At 42.7% G+C, this 23271-nt stretch overlaps 1 protein-coding gene across 1 annotated transcript; it reads left to right on the forward strand.

Annotated features, from left to right (window-relative positions):
* Positions 1–2595: 2595 nt before the first annotated feature.
* On the forward strand, positions 2596–23216 carry map1ab (microtubule-associated protein 1Ab). The gene is made up of 5 exons (XM_088006746.1): positions 2596–2674; positions 2844–2981; positions 4536–15964; positions 17569–17794; positions 18771–23216. Exons 3-5 carry the CDS (start codon positions 4689–4691, stop codon positions 18924–18926), a joined length of 11658 nt encoding a protein of 3885 aa, XP_087862872.1. The 5' UTR covers positions 2596–2674; positions 2844–2981; positions 4536–4688; the 3' UTR covers positions 18927–23216.
* Positions 23217–23271: the final 55 nt, after the last annotated feature.

A 23271-nucleotide genomic window follows, 5' to 3' on the forward strand; every position in this document is an offset into this window, starting at 1 on the left:
TATTTTCCAACTGTAAATTATTCATTTATTGGCAGAACGACGGGCCGCAAATAAGTTGGAATAATGGCCTTATGATGCTTTTTTTTAATCGATGGACAGCAACAATTGCATTGCTGAAGCCTTTGTACATTGTGTTAACATGCAAAGTACTAAAACTCCAGTTTTTAAGTAGAATTGAAAAGTACTTAATTAATCCCACAGTGAGGAAATTCACTTCTTACAGCACAGTAACTGAATATACCCCATTGAATATAATGAAATATATATAAAAAGCAATATTAATAAAGTGTCTACAGATAAATTAAACAGTTAAATTTCAGGATCTTAGAATATATAATAAATACAGAATTAGACATGGTCCGCACCTGCTGATGGTCAATTAATTACATGAAAACATTTTCAGCAGTAGAATTTTCACAAACCTCACTATTTAAAAAAAAATTATTTCTTAAGAAAAACGTTTTTAAAAATGGCTTAAAAATACGGGACCGTTATTATTTAACTTAACTTAATTATTATTATTATTTTTTTATCATTTCAGTTCAAAGCGCAGCTGTTTTGCCCCTCTGTCAGACCGGTTACTGAGAAATCAAAATGTCCTTTTTGAATTCCTCTTTCATTATTCAGCTACATAAAAAAATGTGTTGGCGCATTCATTTTAAGTGGAAGTGAATATGAACCTGATGTGAGAGATCCGAAGCCGGCAGTGATGCCGACAGTCAGTCCCCTCCGGTGGCCACGGCTGGTGGAAACCGCAGCGTTTCAGACAGAGCGCCATTGTTGCTGCCGTATCCTCTTGTACCAGTCAGTGAGCAGCCGCACAGTAGGAGCTAATGCGGTCTCTTCTCCCTCAGTTCACCTGAGAAAAGCACATCAGGGAGTCAGAGGGCCATTCTGTCACACGGGTAAAATGAAATGATCCTCACACAGCTGGGGGACGCGTAAAGATGAACTTTTTCTTCAGGTTTTCTAGTCTTTGTTGTCTAAATCAGTGTTTTTCAAAGTGGGAGCCAGCAGGGGGCGATAGGAGGGGCTCAGAATGTCGGAGAGAAGAGAAAGAAAAATGCACAAATAAAAATATTGACTAGTAGTATTTTTTTAATAATATATATTTTTATTATATTTTTTAATCATAAAACACTTTGTTTTCCAATTATTACTATAAAATATAATTTATTTACCAAGCTCGTCTTTCTGATTGGCTGCCAGTAAAATTTATCAAGCTGCTCTGCTCGTCAAGCTAGCATTACAAGCACAACCATAGCACAGCTAGCAAGAAAAAGACAGAAGGAACCGTCCAGCAGCCCTGCTGTGGAGGACTCTGAAGGAAACCTAAGAACTCACCGGAAACTAAAGCCGGAAAGTATGATGCAGCATTTATGTTTTACTTTTTTTTTTTTTTTTTATAATTATTGTATAGTAAAAAAACGTAAGAAAAGACACATTCTTGGGTTTTTGCTAAGGGGGTCCCTGGCCTGAGTCTAATGCTGTTTGAGAAGCCCTGCTTTAAAAGCACACACACTGTGAAACCAGACACATCTGTGGCCCTATTTCTGCTGAAGTATCAGTATCTGCAGGTCCAGCTTCTTTTATTCACATTTGACCATCACTGTGATTAGATCCCCTCTCATTAACCACGCTATACACAGGCCAGCAGATTAAAAGTCTTTTTTTTTTTTTTGGTAGATGGTTTTAAGGTGTATTTAAATGGGATTTTGTATGACAGACAAACGCAAAGTGATTATCATCTGCTAATCTGCAACTTATTGAGACACTCATAAGTCACAGACGGTAATTGATTGAGAGTAAAATAATTTCTTTCATGGATGAAATTACTTCTGAAAAGCTTCAGTGAGTGAACTGCACTTTTACAAGGTTTTTTTGTGTGTGTTATTTTGGAAACTGACGGTCTGACGGGACACTCCCCCCCCCACGTCGCCCGCTGTCCTACTGTCAGATTTGCTGTGCTTCTCTCTAGCATCATGCTAAGACCGCAGGAGGGTTAAGAAAATCCCAGGCAGCTAGTTTAGCTTAATGCTTAATGTTACAGAATTTGATGCACAAACCTATTTTTGCTCAAACTGATTGAATTTGATACAGTCTGTGGAACATTATGGAATTGTTTTAAAAAACTGTTCTATTTGTTTTCACTGTCTTTTCCTCTTATCAGTCACATAAGACGGTTTGAACAGAAAAATTGGTTTCTGAATTGGAAATCATTTCTGATTTGAATAGCTAAACACTGAAAGACTTGCATCTCTAATTATATGCAGTTCAATTGGATGTAAAGTGTGTAAATGTCTTCCTGGTTTGAGGCAACCAACCAATGACCTCTTTCCTGCTTCTTTTCTAGCACTGAGGCACAAGTGGGTTGATTGCCTCTTTATAGGGATTGCCCCACATAAGGTGGAGATGCCAGTATAGTAAATCTTCCTCACACTCATGTCTGGATGTGCTCCAACAGGAAGTCCACACACCACACAGGCTAAGGTCTGGCAACCTGCCAGTCAGATTGTTCGCCATCAGGCCTGAGCTGCTTCCGGTCTACCACCCTGAAACAATAACGCCATGTTTTGCTTCTCATCTTACAGGAGAGAGGACTCTGCACCATAAAAGCGATGTCCTAGAGATCGTGGTGCTTGTGAACCCGTCAGACGACACCGTTGTATCGGAGGTGAGGTGGACGCTTCCTGACGACGAAGCAGTTTTAGAACAAAACCAAGGACTTCTAATTTTCTTGACATTTCTGCTAGATCTCATTAATTCTGACACGTTTATCGTGCCGCTCCTCCTTTAACCGTCCTCACTGTCGCTTTCTCTCCGTTTCCTTCTCTTCGCCCCAGATTCAGTCTCTTGTGACAGATTCTGCAGGACACAAGCTGCTGGTCTTGAGCGGCCAGAGCTCGGATCACGGTGGCCTTCTTCTCCAGACCGGATTTTTCACCCATCAGACCTTTTCACAGATCTTTGCTGATCCTGCAGTGAGTCTTTGTTGCAGAGATTGCACCATTTTTATGACCGTCAAGGTGTTTTTGGGAGATTTTATGCAATAGGCCAACTCAAAGTTGTACAACTTTTAAAAATGGAAGTAATAGCAAGTCCAAGGTAACGGGGCTGAAACATTTTTAGTCATTTTTTTTAAAGGCCAGTAGCTGAAAGAACATATTCAGAGCAGTAATTAAGTAAAAACTTTAAAAAACTACAATGAACTTTGTAAATACATTCTGCCCAAACCTACTCAAGTGGCACAATTTAAGTTTCACCTGGTTCAAATTCTGTTAAAAAAATACATATATTTCTTTTGTTTTTCAATCAATAATCAGTTAATCCAACACAGTCAAGAGATTAGCCCTACATTGTATTGATGACCTTGCTACTACTGTATTTCACATGCACTCAGCATTGAAATACAGTAGTGGCAGCATAATGCTATGGGGAGGTTCTTCTTGATGGCGCAAATCATCTGCAGAAAACTGATGGATGAAGCTAAAAACAGAGCGAACCTGGAAGGAAACTTTCCCCTGTTGCTCCTCTGCGTTGCCATGGTGACACCACCACATTTAATTGACTCCTTCTGAGGGACACTGGCTGAATGGAGAAAAGGAGCAAGCAAACTCAACAGAAGCCAAACCTATCATTATTCTGTCTGGATGGTGAGACGTTATATCCTACACCAACGCAAGGACAGATTCATTCAGCACCAACTATCAGCTGAATGAACGCAATCCATCTTAAATTAAATATTTGATTTGTGAAATATGACCAGGACAGGTGTCGCAGGATGGAAAAAAAAACTCTGACTACCAGTTACAACACAAATAAAAGGTCTCAGCTTTGGTAAACTGAAAGATATTTAGTCATATGCAAAAGTATTCACATTGTCATATTATAGCAGAATCAATTCTACCACACATTATCCTGAACACATCATCCTCACGCAGCAAGGAGGTGGCAACACCACGCTGTTTGGGATGACATAACAATGGAATGGTTTAAGTTATAGTATGCTCATGTAATAAAAAGACTGACTCCAAGTCCAGACCTAAATCCTTTAGATAAGGAATCTGTGTGCAGATTTGAATACTGGTACTCCCAGACCCTGTATAAGACTGCAACAGGAAAACTGTTCATTCATTAAGAATAGACAGATCAGACTCACAATTCAAGTGATGTGCAAGTGCGTCGGATCACTTTTTAAAAAAAATGTACATCATATGTACTTGTATTTAACATTTAAAAAGACAGACTATTTAGAATACAGTATATCAGTGCAGAAAAACAGCTGTGCAATAACAGCAAAAATGTTCTTTAGAAAATAGGTAAGAACAGAGTAGGTGATTGTGAAAACGCCAGCATGTGTAAATACTTACTGAGTTTGTTGGGAGGAGTGATGGTTATAGAGTCCGACAGTTGCTGGGAGGAAGGACCTGCGGTAACGCTCCTTTGTGCATTTAGGATGCAGCAGTCTGTCAGTAATTTTCCATGTTAATGTATGCCAACACTGACTACAATATGCTCTGGTGTCTTTTCTGCAGGTCAGTGAATTGCTGGGAACAGCAGCCCCCAAGCAGCAGGCAACACTCACCGTGTCCTGCCGTGGGGAGGTGGGCTGGAGCTCCGTGGGACAGCAGCAGACCCTGCGGGAGTTCCTGGAGTACAAGCTAAACCCAGAGCTTGTTCTCCCCAAGATGGAGGGTGTCACAGAGTTCACAGAGTATGTCTCTGAAACTGTAGACGTCCCCTCGCCTTTCGACCTGCTGGAGCCCCCCACCTCCGGAGGCTTCCTGAAACTGTCGAAGCCATGTTGCTACATCTTTCCCGGAGGACGAGGAGACTCGGCGCTCTTTGCCGTGAACGGCTTCAACATCCTAGTGGACGGAGGCTCCGAGAGGAAATCCTGCTTCTGGAAACTGGTCCGTCACCTGGACCGCATCGACTCGATTCTGCTCACCCACATCGGCGCCGACAACCTCCCGGGTATCAACGGGCTTCTTCAGAGGAAGATTGCAGAACAGGAGGAGGAGCAGTCACAAGGCTCCACAAACTACAGCGACTGGATGAAAAACCTGATTTCTCCAGAGCTTGGCGTAGTCTTCTTCAACGTGCCAGAGAAGCTCCGTTTACCAGAGTCTAATCTCAAAGTGAAACGCAGCATCGAAGAGGCCTCGCTTACTCTGCAGCACCTTAGTAAACTAGGAATCAAGCCAGAGCCCCTGTATCGAGTGGTCAGCAACACCATCGAGCCCATTACACTTTTTCATAAGATGGGAGTTGGGAGGTTAGATATGTATATTCTTAACCCAGTAAAAGATAGCAAAGAGATGCAATTTTTAATGCAGAAGTGGGCTGGCAATAGCAAGGCCAAAACTGGCATTGTGCTGCCCAGTGGGAAGGAAGGAGAAATATCTGTGCCCTACTTGACATCAGTTACAGCCTTAGTTGTGTGGCTACCTGCCAACCCTACAGAAAAGATCATCAGAGTGCTGTTCCCTGGGAATGCACCGCAAAACAAGATCTTAGAGGGACTGGAAAAACTAAAACATCTCGACTACTTGAGGTACCCTGTAGCCACGCAAAAGGACATTGCTTCAGGAGCTCCTCCATCGGTTATTAAGCAAACCAAGTTAAAACAAAGAACGGATAGCAAAGAAAGTCTCAAATCCTCCCCTAAGACCACAGCAAAGACCTCAAAGAAAGAAGCTGATGGACAGGACGATGTGTCAAACGCAACAGAAGCAAAAAGTGACTCTATAAAGGAAAATATTGTAGAGAAAAAAGAGGAAAAGAAGCCAGCCAAAACGATAAAATCTAAAACTGAAGTGCCAGAAAAGAAAAAACTGAAAGAGAAAACTGTGAAAAAGCATTCGAAGGAAAGGGCGTCAAAGATGGACGAGAAGAAAGACAAGGAGAAGAAAGAGATAAAGAAAATAAAGAAAGATGATTCTGCCAAAAAAGATGACAAGAAAGAGGCCAAGTCCAAAGAGGACAAGAAGAAGGATACATCCAAACCTGAGCTGAGGAAAATCACCAAACCTGACCTGAAACCTCTCACACCTGAAGTCAGAAAGACCTTACATAAAGCGAAAGCGTCAAGTAAAACCAAGACAATAAAAAGCAAAGCCACAAAGGCTGAACCTGCTGAGCCCAAAGCAGACGAAGTGAAGCCTGTGGTTGTTAAACCCGAACCCACTGAGAAAAAAGCTGCTGTTAGGGGTACAACAGCTGTATCCACACCTGAAGACCTCAGCAAGGATTTTGAAGAACTGAAAAAAGATGAAGGAAAAGCTGTATCAGCAGAGCTACCTGTGAGTGATAAGGTTTCCCCTGGGCCAACGGCAGAAAGCCCAATCCAAGAGAAGGCCGAAGCGCCAGATGCAGTTTCAGAAATCCCACAGAAACCAAAGTCCCCTGAAAAGGCAGCGTCAGCTCCAGATGCAGAAGTAAAAGCTGAAGGGAAAGACAAAGAATCAGCTCAAGAGAAAGAACTAGAAGAAGCTCAAACATTTGAGGATGAGGGAGCTGCATCTCAGGATGAGGAGGAGGTGGAGGAAGAGTCCCCCGCTGCAGAAAAGAAAGCCCTGGAGGAAGAGGAGGAGGAGGAGGAGGACATGGGAATAGGTGTGGATGAAGATGAATCAAAGTGGACAGAGGCAAAGGACGATGGACTTGACAGGAAACATGAGACGGAAGAAATGGAGAAATCAGAATATTTGTCCAACAAAGCTTTGACAGCACAGGAGTTCCCAACGACTCCATCCAGAAAAGAAGAGGAGGAAAAAGAAGCAGGGGTGGAGGAGGAGGAGGAAGAAGAGGAGGGGCTGGATAAACCTGAACTGGAAGAGGTAGAGGACTTAGATGTGATAGCAGACGAAGAGATCAAAGTCAAGCCTGAAGATGAAGCCGAAAACAAAACGGGTGAGATTCCCTCTGCTGCGGCCACGGAAGGAGCTGCTGCAGCTGAACCCGTCTTCTACATCCAGGACGAGATGATCCCTGGCTACTCTGAGACAGAGCAGACCATCTCTGATGAGGAGATCCATGAGGAGGCGGAGGAGAGAATCCCTCACCTCCAGTATGACGTTGGTGTCTACGACATCTCTGTTCCAGATCAGACGGGTTCCTTTGTGGACATTCATGGCATGCGAGAGATGCAGGCAGCTGCCATGGCAGAGAAAGGTTTCATTCCAGGTGTGCAGGAGCAAGTGTCTGTTTTCACCAACATCATCACTGCTCCCCTGGCAGAGGAGGAGCATGTGTCCTCTGCAACGTCCATCACAGAATATGACAAAATGTCCTCCTTTCCTACGTCTATTGCGGACGATCAGTCAGTGGCATCTGTTGCCGCAGCCCCTGCTGAGGAACCGCTCAAGACCCCGACTTCTTCTTCAACGGCAGTAAGCACCTGCCCAGGCAAAGAGCAGCCACCCTCTGCAGGCAGTCTGTCTCCACCTTCCTTAGAAGAAGACAAACTGTCCAAGTCTCCGTCTAATGATTTACAGCTCCCCATTGCAGAGGAGAAGATGGTAACTGAAGCTCCTGACAAGACAGAAGAGGAGGAGGAAGAAGAAGACGAAGAGGAAGAAGAAGACCAAACCCCTAACGTTGACATTTCTCTTGAAAAACTTCAAGAAGGTTATGCTACATGTCAAATGCTGCAGAGCAAAAAAACAGACAATGAGGAGCTTTCTGGCAGTAGATCTCCAGAAAAGACTCATCATGACATCAAACCAGACCATCTACCAGTGGAGGAGGAAAACATCGATGCAGTAGCTCCTAAAGACATTTCCTCTGTTGTGCCTACAAGACCCTTTGGATCTGACTCAGTAACCTCAGAGAGCGAAGAGCGCTGCTTCAGTCCGGATGACATCACTGTGAAAATGGCTTCTCCTCCACAGTCCGGACCCTCGAGTGCTGCTCATTCTCCAATTCATCAGTCTCCAGTAGAAACCAAGACAAAGGTTTTCCTGGATTCTGAGTTGCTTAAGGAGGAGGCACTTTCTGAAGAAGTTACCACAAAGGACAGCCAAACCAAAATGAAGGATGACCAGGAAAGTGAAAAGCAGAAAGAAGTAGACAGACAGAAAGTAGGCCAGTTTGAAGAAGTGTCTGGAATATCTGAGGATGAATCGTTTGAAAGGGACATTAAAGAGGCGGTAGCGATAAAAGAGGCAGAAAAAGATATTGCATCAGAGCCAAAAGACGAAAGGAAACAGGCAGAATTAATGTCTGCAGTTGCATCGTCTTTAACAGAAACTATACTACCTGTTGGGGCCAAAGAGGATTCCCTCCCATCATCTGACAAAGAGGATCCTTTCAGCCATACCGGAGAGAAGGAACCTAAAGTGCCTGGGTCAAGTAAATTCCCAGAGGAGAAGAGTAGTTCCTTAGATCATGATAAAAAAGATGATGATGATGATGATAAGGATGATGATGACAATAAATGTGCTATTAAAGTCACCAGTGCAGCGCATGAAAAAGATACGGATGAGGTCCCAGGTTGCAAAGAACCCAAGGAAGAAGAAAATCAAAAATCTGTTATTCAGGAATCGGTTTCAACCGTGACGTCTGTCGTGGATGAGAAGGCAGAGAAAATATCCATAAAGGAGGATATTTATGACACTACACCAAAGGATACTGGAGCTGTTGATGAAACTATTAAATATGATCACAAAGAGACAGAAAAAGATAAGACCAAAACCAATGAGCAAGTACAGAAAGAAGGTGTGCTTTCTGAGGGCAAACAAGCCAAAGATGAACAGACAGAGAAAGACGGAATACAACAGCATAAACTTGACCTCAAAACTGGTGGTGACTTAAAGGAAATGGAGGTGGAAAAGGATGACTTTTCTGATGCAGAGATTTTAAAAGATAATGAGAAGAAAGAGATGGATACTTTTTATATCAAGACCCACGAAAAAGATGTTGAAAAGGTTCAGCCATCAGATATCAGCGATGTTAAGGAAGAGAGCCAGGGGGAGGGAAAGACAGATGATGTACTATTTTCTGAGTCTTCCAAAGAAGAGAAGAAAAAGGAGAAAGACTCATCAGACATCAAACTACAAGAAGAGCAGAAGGAGGAAAAAGAAGTGGGAAAACAAGATGCGTCACCCACTAAGCCCCTTACACATCAAGGAGAAGAAGAGACGAAAAAAGATGAAGAAATTAGTGATACACACAAAGCCCTTTTTACCAGGAAAGAAGATGATGAGCAAGAAATTAGTACAGATGCAATCTTGACATTCAGCCACACCAAAGTAGAGAAAGACGTAGCAGTGAGTCAAGAGATCACTGCAAACAGGTCAGCAACTGAACAGGAAGAGAAAATCTCAAAGAAGGAAGATATTCCATGCACTAAGCCTTGCCAGGAAGAAAATAAGGATCTAACTACACTCAAAGATGATGCATCCCTATTTAAACCTACGGCGGAAGAAGACAACAAGCAGGCCATGAAGATAGAAGATACTTTGGCTGTTCAGTCCAGTATGTCTGAGGAAAAGGAAAAGGTACTAAGTAAGGAGGAAATTCCTGTCGTTAAGCCAACAACTGAAGAAAAAAGAGAGCACAAAGAAAGTAAAGACACTGAAGATGCAGTCAAAGTTACCAAAATGGACGAAGTGCCTGAAATTATAGGTAAAGATACCGAATCCTCCACAACAAGCAAAGAAGCAACAAAGACGCTTCCACCTGAAAGACCAATCACAGGAGAAGAGCAGCAGCAGAAAGCACATGAAGATGTCACATCTGCTGTCAAAGCACCTCCAATAGTAGAAGATGATGCAATAGTAAGTGAGCACGTACCAGCTGTCAAAACAATCAAAGATGAAGCAACCCCAAAGGATGTCGGTAATGAGGCTACTCCCACTATACGAGACGAACAAGACAAAGAAGTCAGTAAAGATCTTTGTGGAGTTGAAGGAACAGCAGAGGGAGCAAAAGAGACAGTAGCAGAGAAAGAGGAGGCAATCCCTATCAAATTGTCCAAAGAAGAACAAGCGGCAGCTCACGATCATGGTGTAGATGTCCTGCACTCCAAGGAGGAGAAAGATACAGCTAAGGACACGATTTCTGACATGAAACCCAGCATAGAGCAGGAAACTAAAGAAACGACAGGCGTTTCTCTTCCCACAGAGGAGCAGGAGAAAGTTGAAACCAAGGATGATGCATCAGATTTAAAACTTGACAAAGAGGAGACAAAGACAGTGACAGAGGAATCTGATGTTGAAGTAGTTAAGCTTAAGAAAGAGGATGAAAAAGTTGATGTTATTGAATGTGTTATTGATAAAAAGGAGAAAGAAAAGGACGCTGCTGAAATTTCTAAGGATGGAAAGGTGGAGGATAAAGGAGATGTTTCTGTGAAACAACCCCAGGAGGACACTACTGACCAAAAACTCATGTCAGAAATGAAGGACACCACTGAACCACTCTCTGACACGAAAGACAAGGAGTCATCTAAAGTTGAAGCTCTTAAAGAAGAAAAAGGTGAAATGAAGCAGGAGAGTCAGGTCGTCAAGGAGATGCACATTCCAACAACTAGCATCACAGAGGAGAAAGATGGGAAAGATAAGTATCCCATTCTGTCAGAATCCAAGATGGATGATAAAAAAGAAACACGTGTTGGTGATGAAAATGCACTTGAAGAAGGTTCTGATAAACTGTCTGGAATCCATCCAGGGAAGGAAACTTTCTCAGAAGGAAAACAACAGGGATTTGTGATGAAAGATGACATTGGTATGTCTTTCCGAGACATCCAGGGGGAGCCACAAGAACAAGAGAAAGAATTTAAGGTTATTAGTTCAGAAGAGAGGATGGAGAGAGAAAAAGATGACACGCATGTTGCCGAACTGAGCAAAGAACAGAAAATGGGGAAAGAGCAAGAGAAGGACTACACTTATGAGACTGAGGACATCAAAGAAGAAAAGACAAAACCAGCTGAAGATGTAAAGCTGGTTCCAGAAAAAGATGCTGTGTGCATAAAAGTAGATGATGTCACAGAGAAAGCAAAGCCCGACTACACTGAAGCAGATCAGACTAAAGAGGAAAAATGGGAGAAAGAGGAAGTCCAGGAGAAAGACCAGGACAAAGGCATCAAACAACCTTCACAAGAAATATCAGGAGAAGCAATGTTGGCCACCAAGTCAGATTACAAACCTGCATTTATGGTTCAGTCATCAGATGAAGACAGAGAGGATGAAGAAGAGGAGGACATCTGCATGGGAGGAGCAGGTTCCCGGCCTTTGTCAGTAGAGTCAAGAAAATCTGACCATGATATTTCCTCTGTGTGTGTGACTCTAACGCAGACTCCACAAACAAGTGACCAAACTAAGCCCCCTGCATCTCAGCTTCCTGCGGTGATCATACCCACTCTGACGATGCAGGAACCGTCCTTGGATGAGGACATCAAAGACTCTGGAAAAGAAGAAAGCAGACTTTCACCTGAAGTTGACAAAGATGTTGTGAAAACAGAAACCACAGCTGCTCCACTTGCCAAGCCGGAGTCGACTTTTGATATTGTTACATCAAAGGAGGAGGAAGCAGTTTGCAGTAGTGCAGCTGTCAAAGCAGAACCAGCGTCGCAAGCTACTGAGACAAAGCCCATGTTGTCAACAGTATCTAGTACCGACAGCCAACCAAGGAGCAGCACACTTTCGAGCACAGAAAGCCAGTCCAGTGTGGAAGAAACACTCCAGCAGGAGAAACACATACCGTCTGAGCTGAGCTCAGGTATATGTGGCTCAGAAAAGACCAGGCCAGATGAGAAACAAGCAAAAGAAGCAGAAAGGGAGATGGAAGGAGAAAGGGAGGTGGTATCTCCAGGACTGTCACAGCCTTGTTCATATTTCATGATTGATAAAGAATCTGAAGATGCTGGAGACGCCACCAGCAGTGTAAAAACAGATTCAAGTGAAAAAATGAGCTTAAAAACAGAGATCATAAGTGAAAGCCTTGGAGATGAGACAGAAACTTTTGGTGCATCTAAGTATGATCCAGATGAAAAGCCCATCCCTAAAGGCCAAGAGCCAGAGAGAAGAGAAGATGCTGAGATTTCTCTAGGCTTTGATACCACTTCTGATATATGCATTGATGATAACCGAAGAGCGAGCCAGACGGATACTGGAGGAGCCATGTTTCTATTAGATGATCAGTACAAAGAAGAACCTCTGTCCTTCAGCAGAGTTGACTACAGCCCGGTTTCCCTCACAGAGAGCGAGAAGAGCAGCCACCACAGCCGAAGTGCCTCCCCTAAAGACGAAGACAGAGAGAAAGGCCAAGAGGAAGAGAGTCAGAGAGAAGAAAGAGCAGATTCACCTTGTGTTGACAAGAGCTATTTCTCCACAAACATGCAAGACAACAAAACATCCCAATCTGCCGAGTCATACTCATTTAGCCCCAAAGAAGACAAACCTGAAAAATCAGAGAAAGAGAAGGAAGAAATGATGGAAGGTGGTGCTTCAACTTCTCAGGCACAACCAACACAAGAGGGTGAGAGAATTTCCTCCAGTGCTGACATTCAGCCGGCAGCCACCTCATTAAGGGAAGAAACAGTTTCAGCTCTAAGGGGTCACATGGACCTAGGGGTGACCGGTGGAGCGTTTGGAGAAGTCACAGAGAAGGAGAAGACAGAAGAACAGAAAGAAAAGTATGCCGAGTCATTCAAATATAAAGAGGGAAGTTCTGATCGTCCGAAGGAGAAAGATGGCTCTCCATCTGGTCGGCATTCACCTGCAGAAAAAGACATTTTACCTCAACGTGTGTCATCTTCAGTGAGCCAAGATCCTCCAGCTGATTCAAGGAGCGGTGCCTCAGCCACGTGTGTGGGACATGACATAGATGATAATGTCCTGGCATCCGATTTCAGTAAAATTAGCAGCTCTGTTCCTTGTAAGTCTTTACATTTTCCAGAGGGAAAAGAGATCCTCGTGGACAAAAGGCTGCTGGTAGAGGGAGAGGATTTCAGTGTTGATGATGATGAAGAGGAAGATGAAGAGGAGGAAGAAGAGGACATGTCGAGTGATGTAGATATGGAAAAGGGAGCGAGGGAGCAGTCAGAAAAAGAAATGTGCCGACGCGGTTCTGTTGACAGCACTAAGTTGGAGGAGACAGAGGACTCAAATAAAATGTCCCAGTTGTGTGAATCAGGTTTCCTCAAAGAGCAGTCAGCCAGTAAAACAACTCCTGATGATGGCTCGGCTTCACAAGTCATAGACATGGGCAAAACAGATGGAGCTGACAAACAGAAGAGCACAATTAGAGACACAACAGCTTCAAAACCTGAGACAAAGAGTCAAGATTTAGACAGAACACCTAAAACGGATGAAGCCGGTATCGCAGCAGAAGATACTCAAAAACATTCTGATGAAACAAAAATAGAACACAAAGACAAAGTTGACTATTTATCTGAACCGACAACAAGGTCGCCACCTATAGATCATGTTTCATCTGAAGCGCTAAAGGAAGATGACACCAGCATTTTACATCCACCAGAGTCTCAGTTTGTGGCAAAAGAAACAACAGAAGCAACATCTACGAGAACATTGACGAGCAGCTCTTTGACATCTGATCATTCTGAGGGAATGTCCAAACCTGCATCTAGTCCTCCGCCATCTGAGAGTGGGTTGAGCAAATCTGGAGGTCTTTCTGAGAACAGTCAGGTTGGGTTGAATGTGGAAAAGAAAGAAACTGCTGGCCTCCCAGACGCCTCTAGACAGTCCGAGTCAAGTGACGTTAGATATTTCAGCCAAAGTCAAAATGTTCAGAGCACAGACATCACGACAGAACATGAAACTACTTCATCAGATATCTCCTACACCACCCTAACAAACTCTTCTTCAACATACTCCTCTACATCATACAGTTACTCATCTTCTGCCTCAACATCTGCTCTTTTCAGCCGGGACTTGGGAGAGAAAGTTGCAACTTTAGCTCAACCAACATCTGAGGTACCTTTGGGCAAGGAAGAACTTCCATTTAAAGCTGCATCTACAGGCTCATGTTTCGGAGGTTTCCAGAGGGACGAATACCTGGAGGTGATGACAAAGCCTGCAGGAGAAATGTCCAAACCATCATCTGTGGATTCATCTGCCACACCCAAGAAGCCTGAGGATCAAGAGCAAAAAACTGATATAAAGCGGAGTACTGAGATATCAACCTCCATCCCTGCAACTTCTCAACCAAGCATAAAACCAGTAGATGTCCCAGACAGTCCATCTACATCAGAAACTCACTTTGATGTCTCTCCTCTCCAAAGGGCTGACTCCTCTGACCAGGGGTCCAAGAACAAGGAGCCTGAAACACTTGAACTGGAGGACAGCACCCTGCCATGCCGCATTGAATGTCAAAAAATCCAAGTGTCTGACCCAAAGGAGGCTTTCTCCTCAAAGACTGAAACGTATTCAGCAGAGAGTACAGTTCAGTTCACAGAGGAAAAGACCGACACCATCACCTCTACCAGTACTGAGTCTGAACCTGCCGTGACAACAGAAACAACTCAACATGCAGCCTCAATAACTCCACCAAGTGACATTGGAGCCACTCAAACCTCATGTGCCACAACAGATTTAAAGGATAAGACGACAAACGGAGCTACTGGACCTATGAAGGAAGATGTCCATATTGAGGAAAAAGAAATAAGTGGAAAAGATGAAAAGACTGAAACAATTAGGGACATGGGCACCAAGCAGAAGACAGAAGAGAAGAAGCTGGATGAAAAGACTTGTAAAGATGAAAGTACAGAAGATAAGAAAGAAACAGCTGACCCTAAGGTGAGCAAAAAAACAGAAACTGGGAAACAAGCGGAGGCAGAAAACTGGGAGGACAAAAGTTTCTTAGAGAAGCCATCAGAGAGGTTAGACGTAAGGAGAAAGAGCAGCTTATCAGACTGGGAGCTTTTGCAGAGGCCTGAGGACTATCCAGGTACCCCTCCACCAGACTACGATGACGGAGATGAAGTAGCTGATGAGGAAACTAAGGAATGGGGGGCCACTTCTCATAGTATGTCAATGTCCACCTCAGCAGAGTCTTATCACACTGAAGCACCTAGCAAAGCAGACATAAAGACTGGTCGTCCCTCTGACCTGAACACTGGAGCAACTTCTTCTGCCTACCCTGAGGCCTACTCATCCTCCGAGTATAAACACCGGAAGGGTGAGCTTTCTCCATCCTTCATCAACCCCAGTCTTCACCACCTCTCCAGCGATGAGGGTGAAGAGGACGGACACAGCGACCGCTCCCAGGAAGGAGACGAGGACGAGCACGAGCAACACTCAGTGAAAAGGAGGTCGCACAAGCACAGGCGCCATCACGCTCAGAGTCACCATGGTGAAGCTGGACAGGGGACACACCAGGGGACGGGAGCAATGTCCTCTGGTTTGGCTGTCACATTAGCCGGGGAAGAGACACCCCCAACATCAGTCAGTGAGTCATTACCTTCACAGTCAGACTCTGATGTCCCTCCGGAAACGGAGGAGTGTCCATCCATAACTGCTGAGGGAAATCTGGACTCTGACGAAGATGCAGAGCATCTGCCAGTGGACAAATCTGCCTCTGGCGTTGGGAGCAGCCACCATGGATCTTCACCACGCTCGTCTCAGAAACCCCACGATCCCCTCCCGGCCCCTATAAAAGACCCCCTGCCCCACCCGCCTCATCCAGATGTCTGCATGGTCGACCCAGAGGCTCTTCTCAACGACCACAGCGGCACAGAGAAACTTCTGAAGAAGAAAGGCCTCAGAAAGGGCAAACCAAAGTCAGCCTCTCCTGCTCGTAAGGGTGATGCCAGGAAGAGGTCTTCTACTCCGGTGAAGTCTAAGGACTCCGGCTCACCTCGTTCCGCCTCCCTCAGGAGAAAGGACACAGACAGAAGCTCTAGACTGATCAAAATGTCTGAGACACAAGGCTCGAGGAGTGAGCTCCTGAACCCCGGGAAAGGGTTGGTCAACGGCATCAAGAGCAGTTCAGGTGTGTTAAAGTCCACATTTCATTCAACATAGCATCACCATGAAAAATATGCAAATCCCAGACTAACTTAAATCTAATTCAAATTATTTTAGATATAGTCGCACAAATAATTTCCCAGGCAGAGTTGAATGCTGTTTTCTGTTCATGACTTTTGATAAATAAATCAGATTTGTGATTTCAAAGTACTGCATCAAGACCTTTCCCCAAAAGCTCTCTACATTGTAAAGTGTCGATTGTCACTCCATCCATCCATCCATCCATCCATCCATCCATCCATCCATCCATCCATCCATCCATTTTCTTTACACCCTTGTCCCTTAGTGGGGTCGGGAGGGTTGCTGGTACCTATCTCCAGCTAACGTTCCAGGCGAGAGGCAGGGTATGATTGTCACGCCATTAAAAGTAAAAATATACCAACTTGTTTGTCATTAAACCTATTCCAGCAGTCTTTTGGTATCGGTAAGCACAGATTGCTGCTACACCAACCCTGTGAAGTATAAAAGGGTTTCAGAAGAAGTCTTTGGTAAAACACTTCAACAACATCCATTTTAGTAGCTCTTCAGTGAGTGAATCTTTACAGACAGAAGACTTTCAAGCTTCTACTACAAGAACCAGATAATACTTTGATTTTTTTTTTGCGACTGCAAAGGGTATATACTTTTAACATGCCATTTTATACTAAAATATGTATAAACAACTAAAGTAGTTCATATTTCCAAACAGATTCTATAATTCTTTTACATTTTTAATGATTTTTTTTAGAGATGCCTCTCATTTTCATTCTGAATGAGTCAGATTTACTTCCTTAAACAGCAATGTTTGATTTAGATATTTTCATTTAGCACTCAAAAGCAGGAACATTTTTATTTTACAATACATTATCTCTATCATCAATAAATAGTTACTCAAAATAAAGAATACTCTTATTGTTTATAAACACATATAGGAAGCATACAGCATACACAAAGTAGAATAACAGGATTCTTTCAACACATATGCAAACTTATTCATACCTCCAACAGATTTAGATTTTATCTGTCTTCTGACTGGAAGTGACATTACTGTTTCAGAGAGGCCCAGCCACAGTCCTGATTTGAAATCAACAGGGAATATATGAAATGAGTTAAAGTTTAGGGTGATGGTATGGAGGTCTTCTAACCCTGGAGCTCATCACCAGAGATGTGGAAAGCTGGTCAGCAATCATAATCTGACGCTGTGATCCCAATAATGATTTTTTTCGTTAACGTTAAGAAGTGTATAAATAATGTTCAACATGCCATTTTAAAAAAGCTACTTTATAATATTTTTCCCTTTAAAACTGTATACTCCTTTTATGTTGATTTATGATCTTTTGAGAGATGGTCATCTCATTTCCTGTCAGAGAATCTTATTGGTTGAATGTAAAATGTTTAAATTTAAACTTCTCAAAAGGTTCGAAGTTGTCTATTTGGATGCAGTGACTCAGAAAGTCTAACTGCCTTGGTAGCAAATGTTGCTTATATGATGTATTTTTCTGAGATCTGTATGCAAATTGGAAGCAATTAGTTTAGTTGATAAATGAGCTGCTCTCCTTCGTTCCACCACTGTGTGTCTTCCCTCATATCCAGGAAACAGCTCCCAGAAAACTAGTACAGCCGTTCCCCCGGGACCGCCCGTGTATGTGGACCTGGCCTACGTGCCCAACCACTGCAGTGCCAAGAACGTGGACCAGGAGTTCTTCAAGAGAGTGCGGGCTGCTTACTACGTGGTGAGCGGGAACGACCCAGGAAGCGGAGAGCCCAGCCGTGGAGTTCTGGATGCTCTGCTGGAGGGGAAAGCTCAGTGGGGCTCCAATTTACAGGTATCTGAAACCTTCACACGTTCGACAAGAACACATGGAAACTGCAGTGTTTACAACAGTTAAAACTCTTTCACATCTCGTCATGTAATGGTCTCAAATCTCAAAGTGTCTTATGTGATAAACCAACAGAGTAGAGCATGATTTGAACTTGAAAGTGAAACGACAACTTTTTTTTTTTTTGCTAAGTGCTTATTGAGCCAATCTCAGAGAGACAATAAGTTCAGTCTGTAGTGGAGACGCACTGATCTGATATTAATATCTGTATCGGTCCTGATATTGAAAAAATATTCTAGATCAAGTATCGGTGATAATATGCCTGATCCATAAGGGCGGATCTTTTCAGTCTAATTCTAAGCTTTGTACTGTGAGCGACATCAGGCTTTATTTGTTTTACATTATCTTTACAATTCTTAATTGCACTTTCTGAGCCATTTGAAAGAAGTTTTGTGGCAGTTTATTTTTAACATGTTTGACCAAACCTATTGTTTTTGTTCAGTTTCATTTTCTCTATTATTTATTTTGCATTATCTGTTATATTCCTAATTGCACTGACTGAACAAATTAAAGTTGTTTTTACATGTTTGACCTAGCTTGTGAAGCCATTGGTGTATTCCAGTGTGATCCTCTGGTGCAGAGTTAGCAAATAAATTAGAGTACATTTATGTCTGTGTTAAAAAAAATAAAAAAATAAAAAATGTAATTCAGTTCAGCAGAGTTTTTCTGTATCAGTTCGCTATGGGCTGAAACTAAACCCCAGATATGTGTATCGGTATCAAAAGTGAAAAATATGGATCAGTGCATCCCTCATCCATAGATATTGAAACCTGCAGCTGCATTTTGAGTTGTTGGACTCAAGGAAATGTAAACTCATTGAAATTCTTGGTCGTCATATTGACCAAAACGTCCAGATACTTTGCAAAGCGCCGAACATTCCCTCCTGTTGCTTTCATTAAACAACCCAATTGTGCTGTGACAGGTGACAGTGATACCGACTCATGACACAGAGGTGACCCGGGACTGGTACCAGCAGACCCACGAGAGACAGCAGGACCTAAACATCATGGTTCTGGCCTCCAGCAGCACCGTCGTCATGCAGGACGAGTCGTTCCCCGCCTGCAAGATCGAGTTCTGAGCTTCATCCTTCTCCTGACCCACTCCTCCATCACCGCCGCCCGTCTCATCCCCCCGCCGTCCCCTCTCATCGTCCGGATTTTGAGCGAGAGCAAGCAGCGCTCGACGCTCCTTCAAAAGCTTCTCACTGTAACAATCAGTCGCTGAAAACTCCTAGGCCTGTGATTTGTAGTAGCTGGGGTTAGCGCGCAAAATAACGCTTGTGAGTTTCTTCGCTGACTTTGACACAGTTTTTGAGCTTCAGTCCCATTCAAGAGCATCTAAAAACCCAACCACTGACAAGCACCGATTGGAAATCTGCTCCCCCGCCCCAAAAAAAACACCTTTGAGGTCTAAATGAAATCAGAATTTTCCAACATGACTTGCTTAAGCAGTGACCCGCTAACAGACTGCACAGCCACCGTTTCCATGAACACATCATTCAAAGCTCTCTTGTCCCTCCACGACACAACACACCCTTTACCAGTCCAGCTCTCAGCTCAGTAGCATTTGTATGATCTTAATAACGACACAAATAGATGTTTTGTGACTAAAACTGCTCCTACCCGTCCTCTGTGGTTGAAGTTGTAGGAGGTTCTGCCCTCTGTCGGCTCTTTTTGAAACTTTTTTTTTCTTGGCTTTCACAGCTTAGCCGCTGCATGATGCTTGCATTTGTAGCTCGGATGGTTTCAGCGAGCTGCATAGGGTTAATTCTCTCTTTAGTCAGCCCTCGGGTGTTGGTAGGTTACTTCAGTCTTCGGCTGTCCGTGCTCAAGTGAAACCTGTGTAGGCGCCAGGCAGAGGAACGCTTCGACGTGATTCACGTGACGCTTCGTTAAATCTACGCGGTTGTCTTTGTTGCCGTATTTCTCCAGTACGCGTTGAGAGTTATTGTTTATCAGCGCAGTAAATTTCAAACGAAGTGAGAAGAAGGTGAAACATTGTCGTCGTCTCCTTATGTTCAGCCACATTAAGCCATTTCTGTCAATACAACAGCAAAGCGATGTGGGGGGAAAAACAGGCGGCGACCTGTGACAAATGTAGCAAAGCTCTTCTGTGCGGCCCCATCACTGGTAACAATATGGCGCTGGAAAATGCAATATTTGTATGATTGGGTTTATTTTACAAGAAAAACAAATGTGTGAAGGGTGCTGTGGGAGGCTGCTCTTACTCTACGTGCCTTTAGGTGGGGCTTTCAGAGAGCGGGGGATGTTTTAGGGACGTGTCAGCCTTTTTGAAGCAGAGCCACAAACAAGCGCGACTCAAACCGATACAACTTTCAAATAACCGATTATTCAACACACACTAAAGCTGCAGTTGGAAAATATCAGACGGAGTAGACTGCACAAACTTTTCTAAAACAAAAGAGCTGAATTTTCCAACCCAACATTTACTTTTGAACCCGGAAATATCAGGTTGGATCCATGTCGTCGTGGAGAGGAATGTCAGACCAAATACAAACGCACTTTTCTGAAGCGGGAGAGGAGAGTTTAAATGTTGAGTTTTGTTCGTCGTTAAGGTCCAGATCGTCAGTGTCGTCACAGGAGATAATTCATTTGTAGAGTCAAAAAATATGCAAGAATGTGATGTTCCCTCCCCTTAACCGTAACGACACAAAGCAAAATCTCAATAGAAAATAACTGCGTGTTGTAATTCCCAGGAAATGTCATAAAGAGCATGAATGATTTTTCTGTGGCTGTACCGGACACTGTTGAAATGCAGGAATGTGTCAGGTGTAGGACTGTGTGCGTGAGCATAGGCCGGACATTTTTAATTATACTAAATTATTTTTCTTTGTAGGCGATTACATTTCTGTTAGAGCACTGCAGATTTCTCTGCTGGTTCACAAACAGATGTTTTAGAATAGCATTATTTTAACAGATATGCAAGTTGTTTGGAGAGTTAAAGAGGCACTTTAATTTTATTTTTTGCTTGAATAAGAATTACATTTCAGCCAATATTTTGCCTTCCATTGTTTAGATTTTTTTCCTTTTGTCTATTATTTGTTAAAGATTGATTCAAACCTCAGCTTTGAACAGGAAGCAGTGGTGTTTCTGGCACTAATGTCACCCCGGACAAGCCCCCAAACTCCACATAAACAATTCAGCAAACCCTGTATTTCATTTCGTAACCCTTCAGGAAGTAAAATCGTTGTCGATAATAGCTTTGGGCGTCACAAGTTTAATTTTTATGCATCATGTTTTTTGGATTTGTCTCAATCAAAGGGAGTCCTGATGCCAAAAAAGCATCGAAAGGATAACTGTCCTCATAAATATAATAAAAAAGTTTCATGAACCACAAATTATGTTCTTCAATAGATTTGACCAGTCAAAGTGTTTTGAATGACTATGTTCAAATATGGCCTTTTAAAAACAACGAAGTAACCTTTTAATTTAAAATCCTGTCATTAACCTCAGCCTCAGTTGCTCGTACTTTCTGGCATTGCATACATATTTCAGAACACTAGGGGGTCCCACTCTCCATTGACTGGATAAGCAAATAAGCACAAGAAAACTCATTTTTATTCATTTTTGAGTGCTTTAGGCATCCCCATGCCATGCTACCCTGGGTGGAGAACCACGTCACCCACTGCTGCCATCAAGAACTATCTTTTAAGCAACCTTGTTGTTGTCACAGCTTTTACATTTTATAAACAAGAAACTATTCTTGGCTTACAAATAACTCCACAGAAGGCAACGCATCGTTGCTACCTCATGCTAGCAGGATACCAGTGCCAATTTCTTTTGCTGTAAAACTGGCTCATAACAGCGCTCTATACCTCATCTTCCAAACCTGCGTGCTCCATCTGCTGTACTTTAGTCTCGAATCAAAGATGGCTGATGCATAAGCTCATGTCTTTTCATTGTAATCTTTGTCTCTACTTGTGATGCTTCAGAAAAAAACACAGCTTATTTTATCCCACTGTTGGTGAATTTGTCATTTTGATGCCGGTTGGGAAAGAAAAAAAAAAAAAAAAGCTGGGAACGCACAAATAAACTGTCTTAGTTTGGAAGGAGCTGTTTTACTGGAGGGCATAGTGAAGGGTCAAAAACAATACCTGAATGTCTCTGAGAAAAGGTCGTTTTCACTGCTTATTTTGAAAATGTGATTAGTTTGGAAGAGAAAGCTGCTTTTTTGTAATATGGATGGTTTGAGTTGTTGCAATGATTTGTTGTGAAAATATTGTGTTGTAAGTTGGCAGATTCCAAATACTCGGCCTTGGGGTTCTCCAGGCTGTCAGAGAATGCTGTGAAATGCTCAATAATGACCTGTACACCCTCGCAGGAGCTACAATGCACTGTACAGGAGATCTGTTTTCTTCTTCTGAATGTAGAGTTGGTACGACCACATGAATGCTGCTGGATTAAAAACAAAAATGGGCAAAATAAAAAAAATAAAAATTTTTCACCAATTTAGATAAAAATTAAAGGTGGAGAATAGATTTTTTTTTTCTGGTTAAGGAACAACAAAACCTTTAAGCTTATTTTTTTTCCCCACTACAAACACGTGAACTACACAAAATAAGTAACGGATAAATAATAACTGCAGCTGCAACTTTTTCCTGAATATGACTTGAAACACATGGAAACTCCAAACCCATACAGACGGAAACAGAAAAGCCACATGTTCTATTAACCTACCGAACCCAGATCTTTACACATCGCTCCGAACGAACAGACCTGACAGAAAACTAAACTACCTTGTCTTATGAAACCAACGTCAGTGACGAGCTCATACAAACTCCTGAAACAACACAAAAACACCGTCAAGCTACAGAAAGGATGAACAAAGTGCATCTTTCGGTTCTGCGTCACGTCCATAGCTGCGTTAGAAGATTTCAGAATCAGCATCTGGTGTCATCTGTCCATCTAATCTCTCTGCATGTGATTTATTTAGTTATAATCCTGAATGTAACTGTTTAACATGAAGATAATAATAATAATAACAATAAAAAAGACAACGCTATTTTAAAGAGGTATATTTGAGGGGAAAAAAAATGCTTATTGTCTTAACTGGTACTGACATGAACTACAGTAATATAATCTTGGGCTGTGCTTTTATTGTTTGCCCTATAACATGTTAAGAAGACGCTGTATTAGTAGTTCTGTTTGATTCTCTCTCTCTTTCTCTGTTTTTTTTGTTTTGTTTTTTTGCATTGTATTAATCTTGATTCTGTTTTTTTTTCTTCCTATGTGCAATATCAAAATATCTCTGTCTCTTTAAATCTGACTGGTAAAACTAGAACTACTGCAAATCCATTGTAAAAGGGAAACAGCCTGGTGATCATCAATTAAACTACATTGAAATCTAATCCGTGTCTCCATCTGTTCTGTTACACCGCTCTTTTTATATGTCTAAGGAGAGGT

Source organism: Poecilia mexicana, unplaced genomic scaffold (genome assembly GCF_051168715.1).
Source record: "Poecilia mexicana isolate PSO_F unplaced genomic scaffold, ASM5116871v1 scaffold_6, whole genome shotgun sequence".
Taxonomy (NCBI): Eukaryota; Metazoa; Chordata; class Actinopteri; order Cyprinodontiformes; family Poeciliidae; genus Poecilia; species Poecilia mexicana.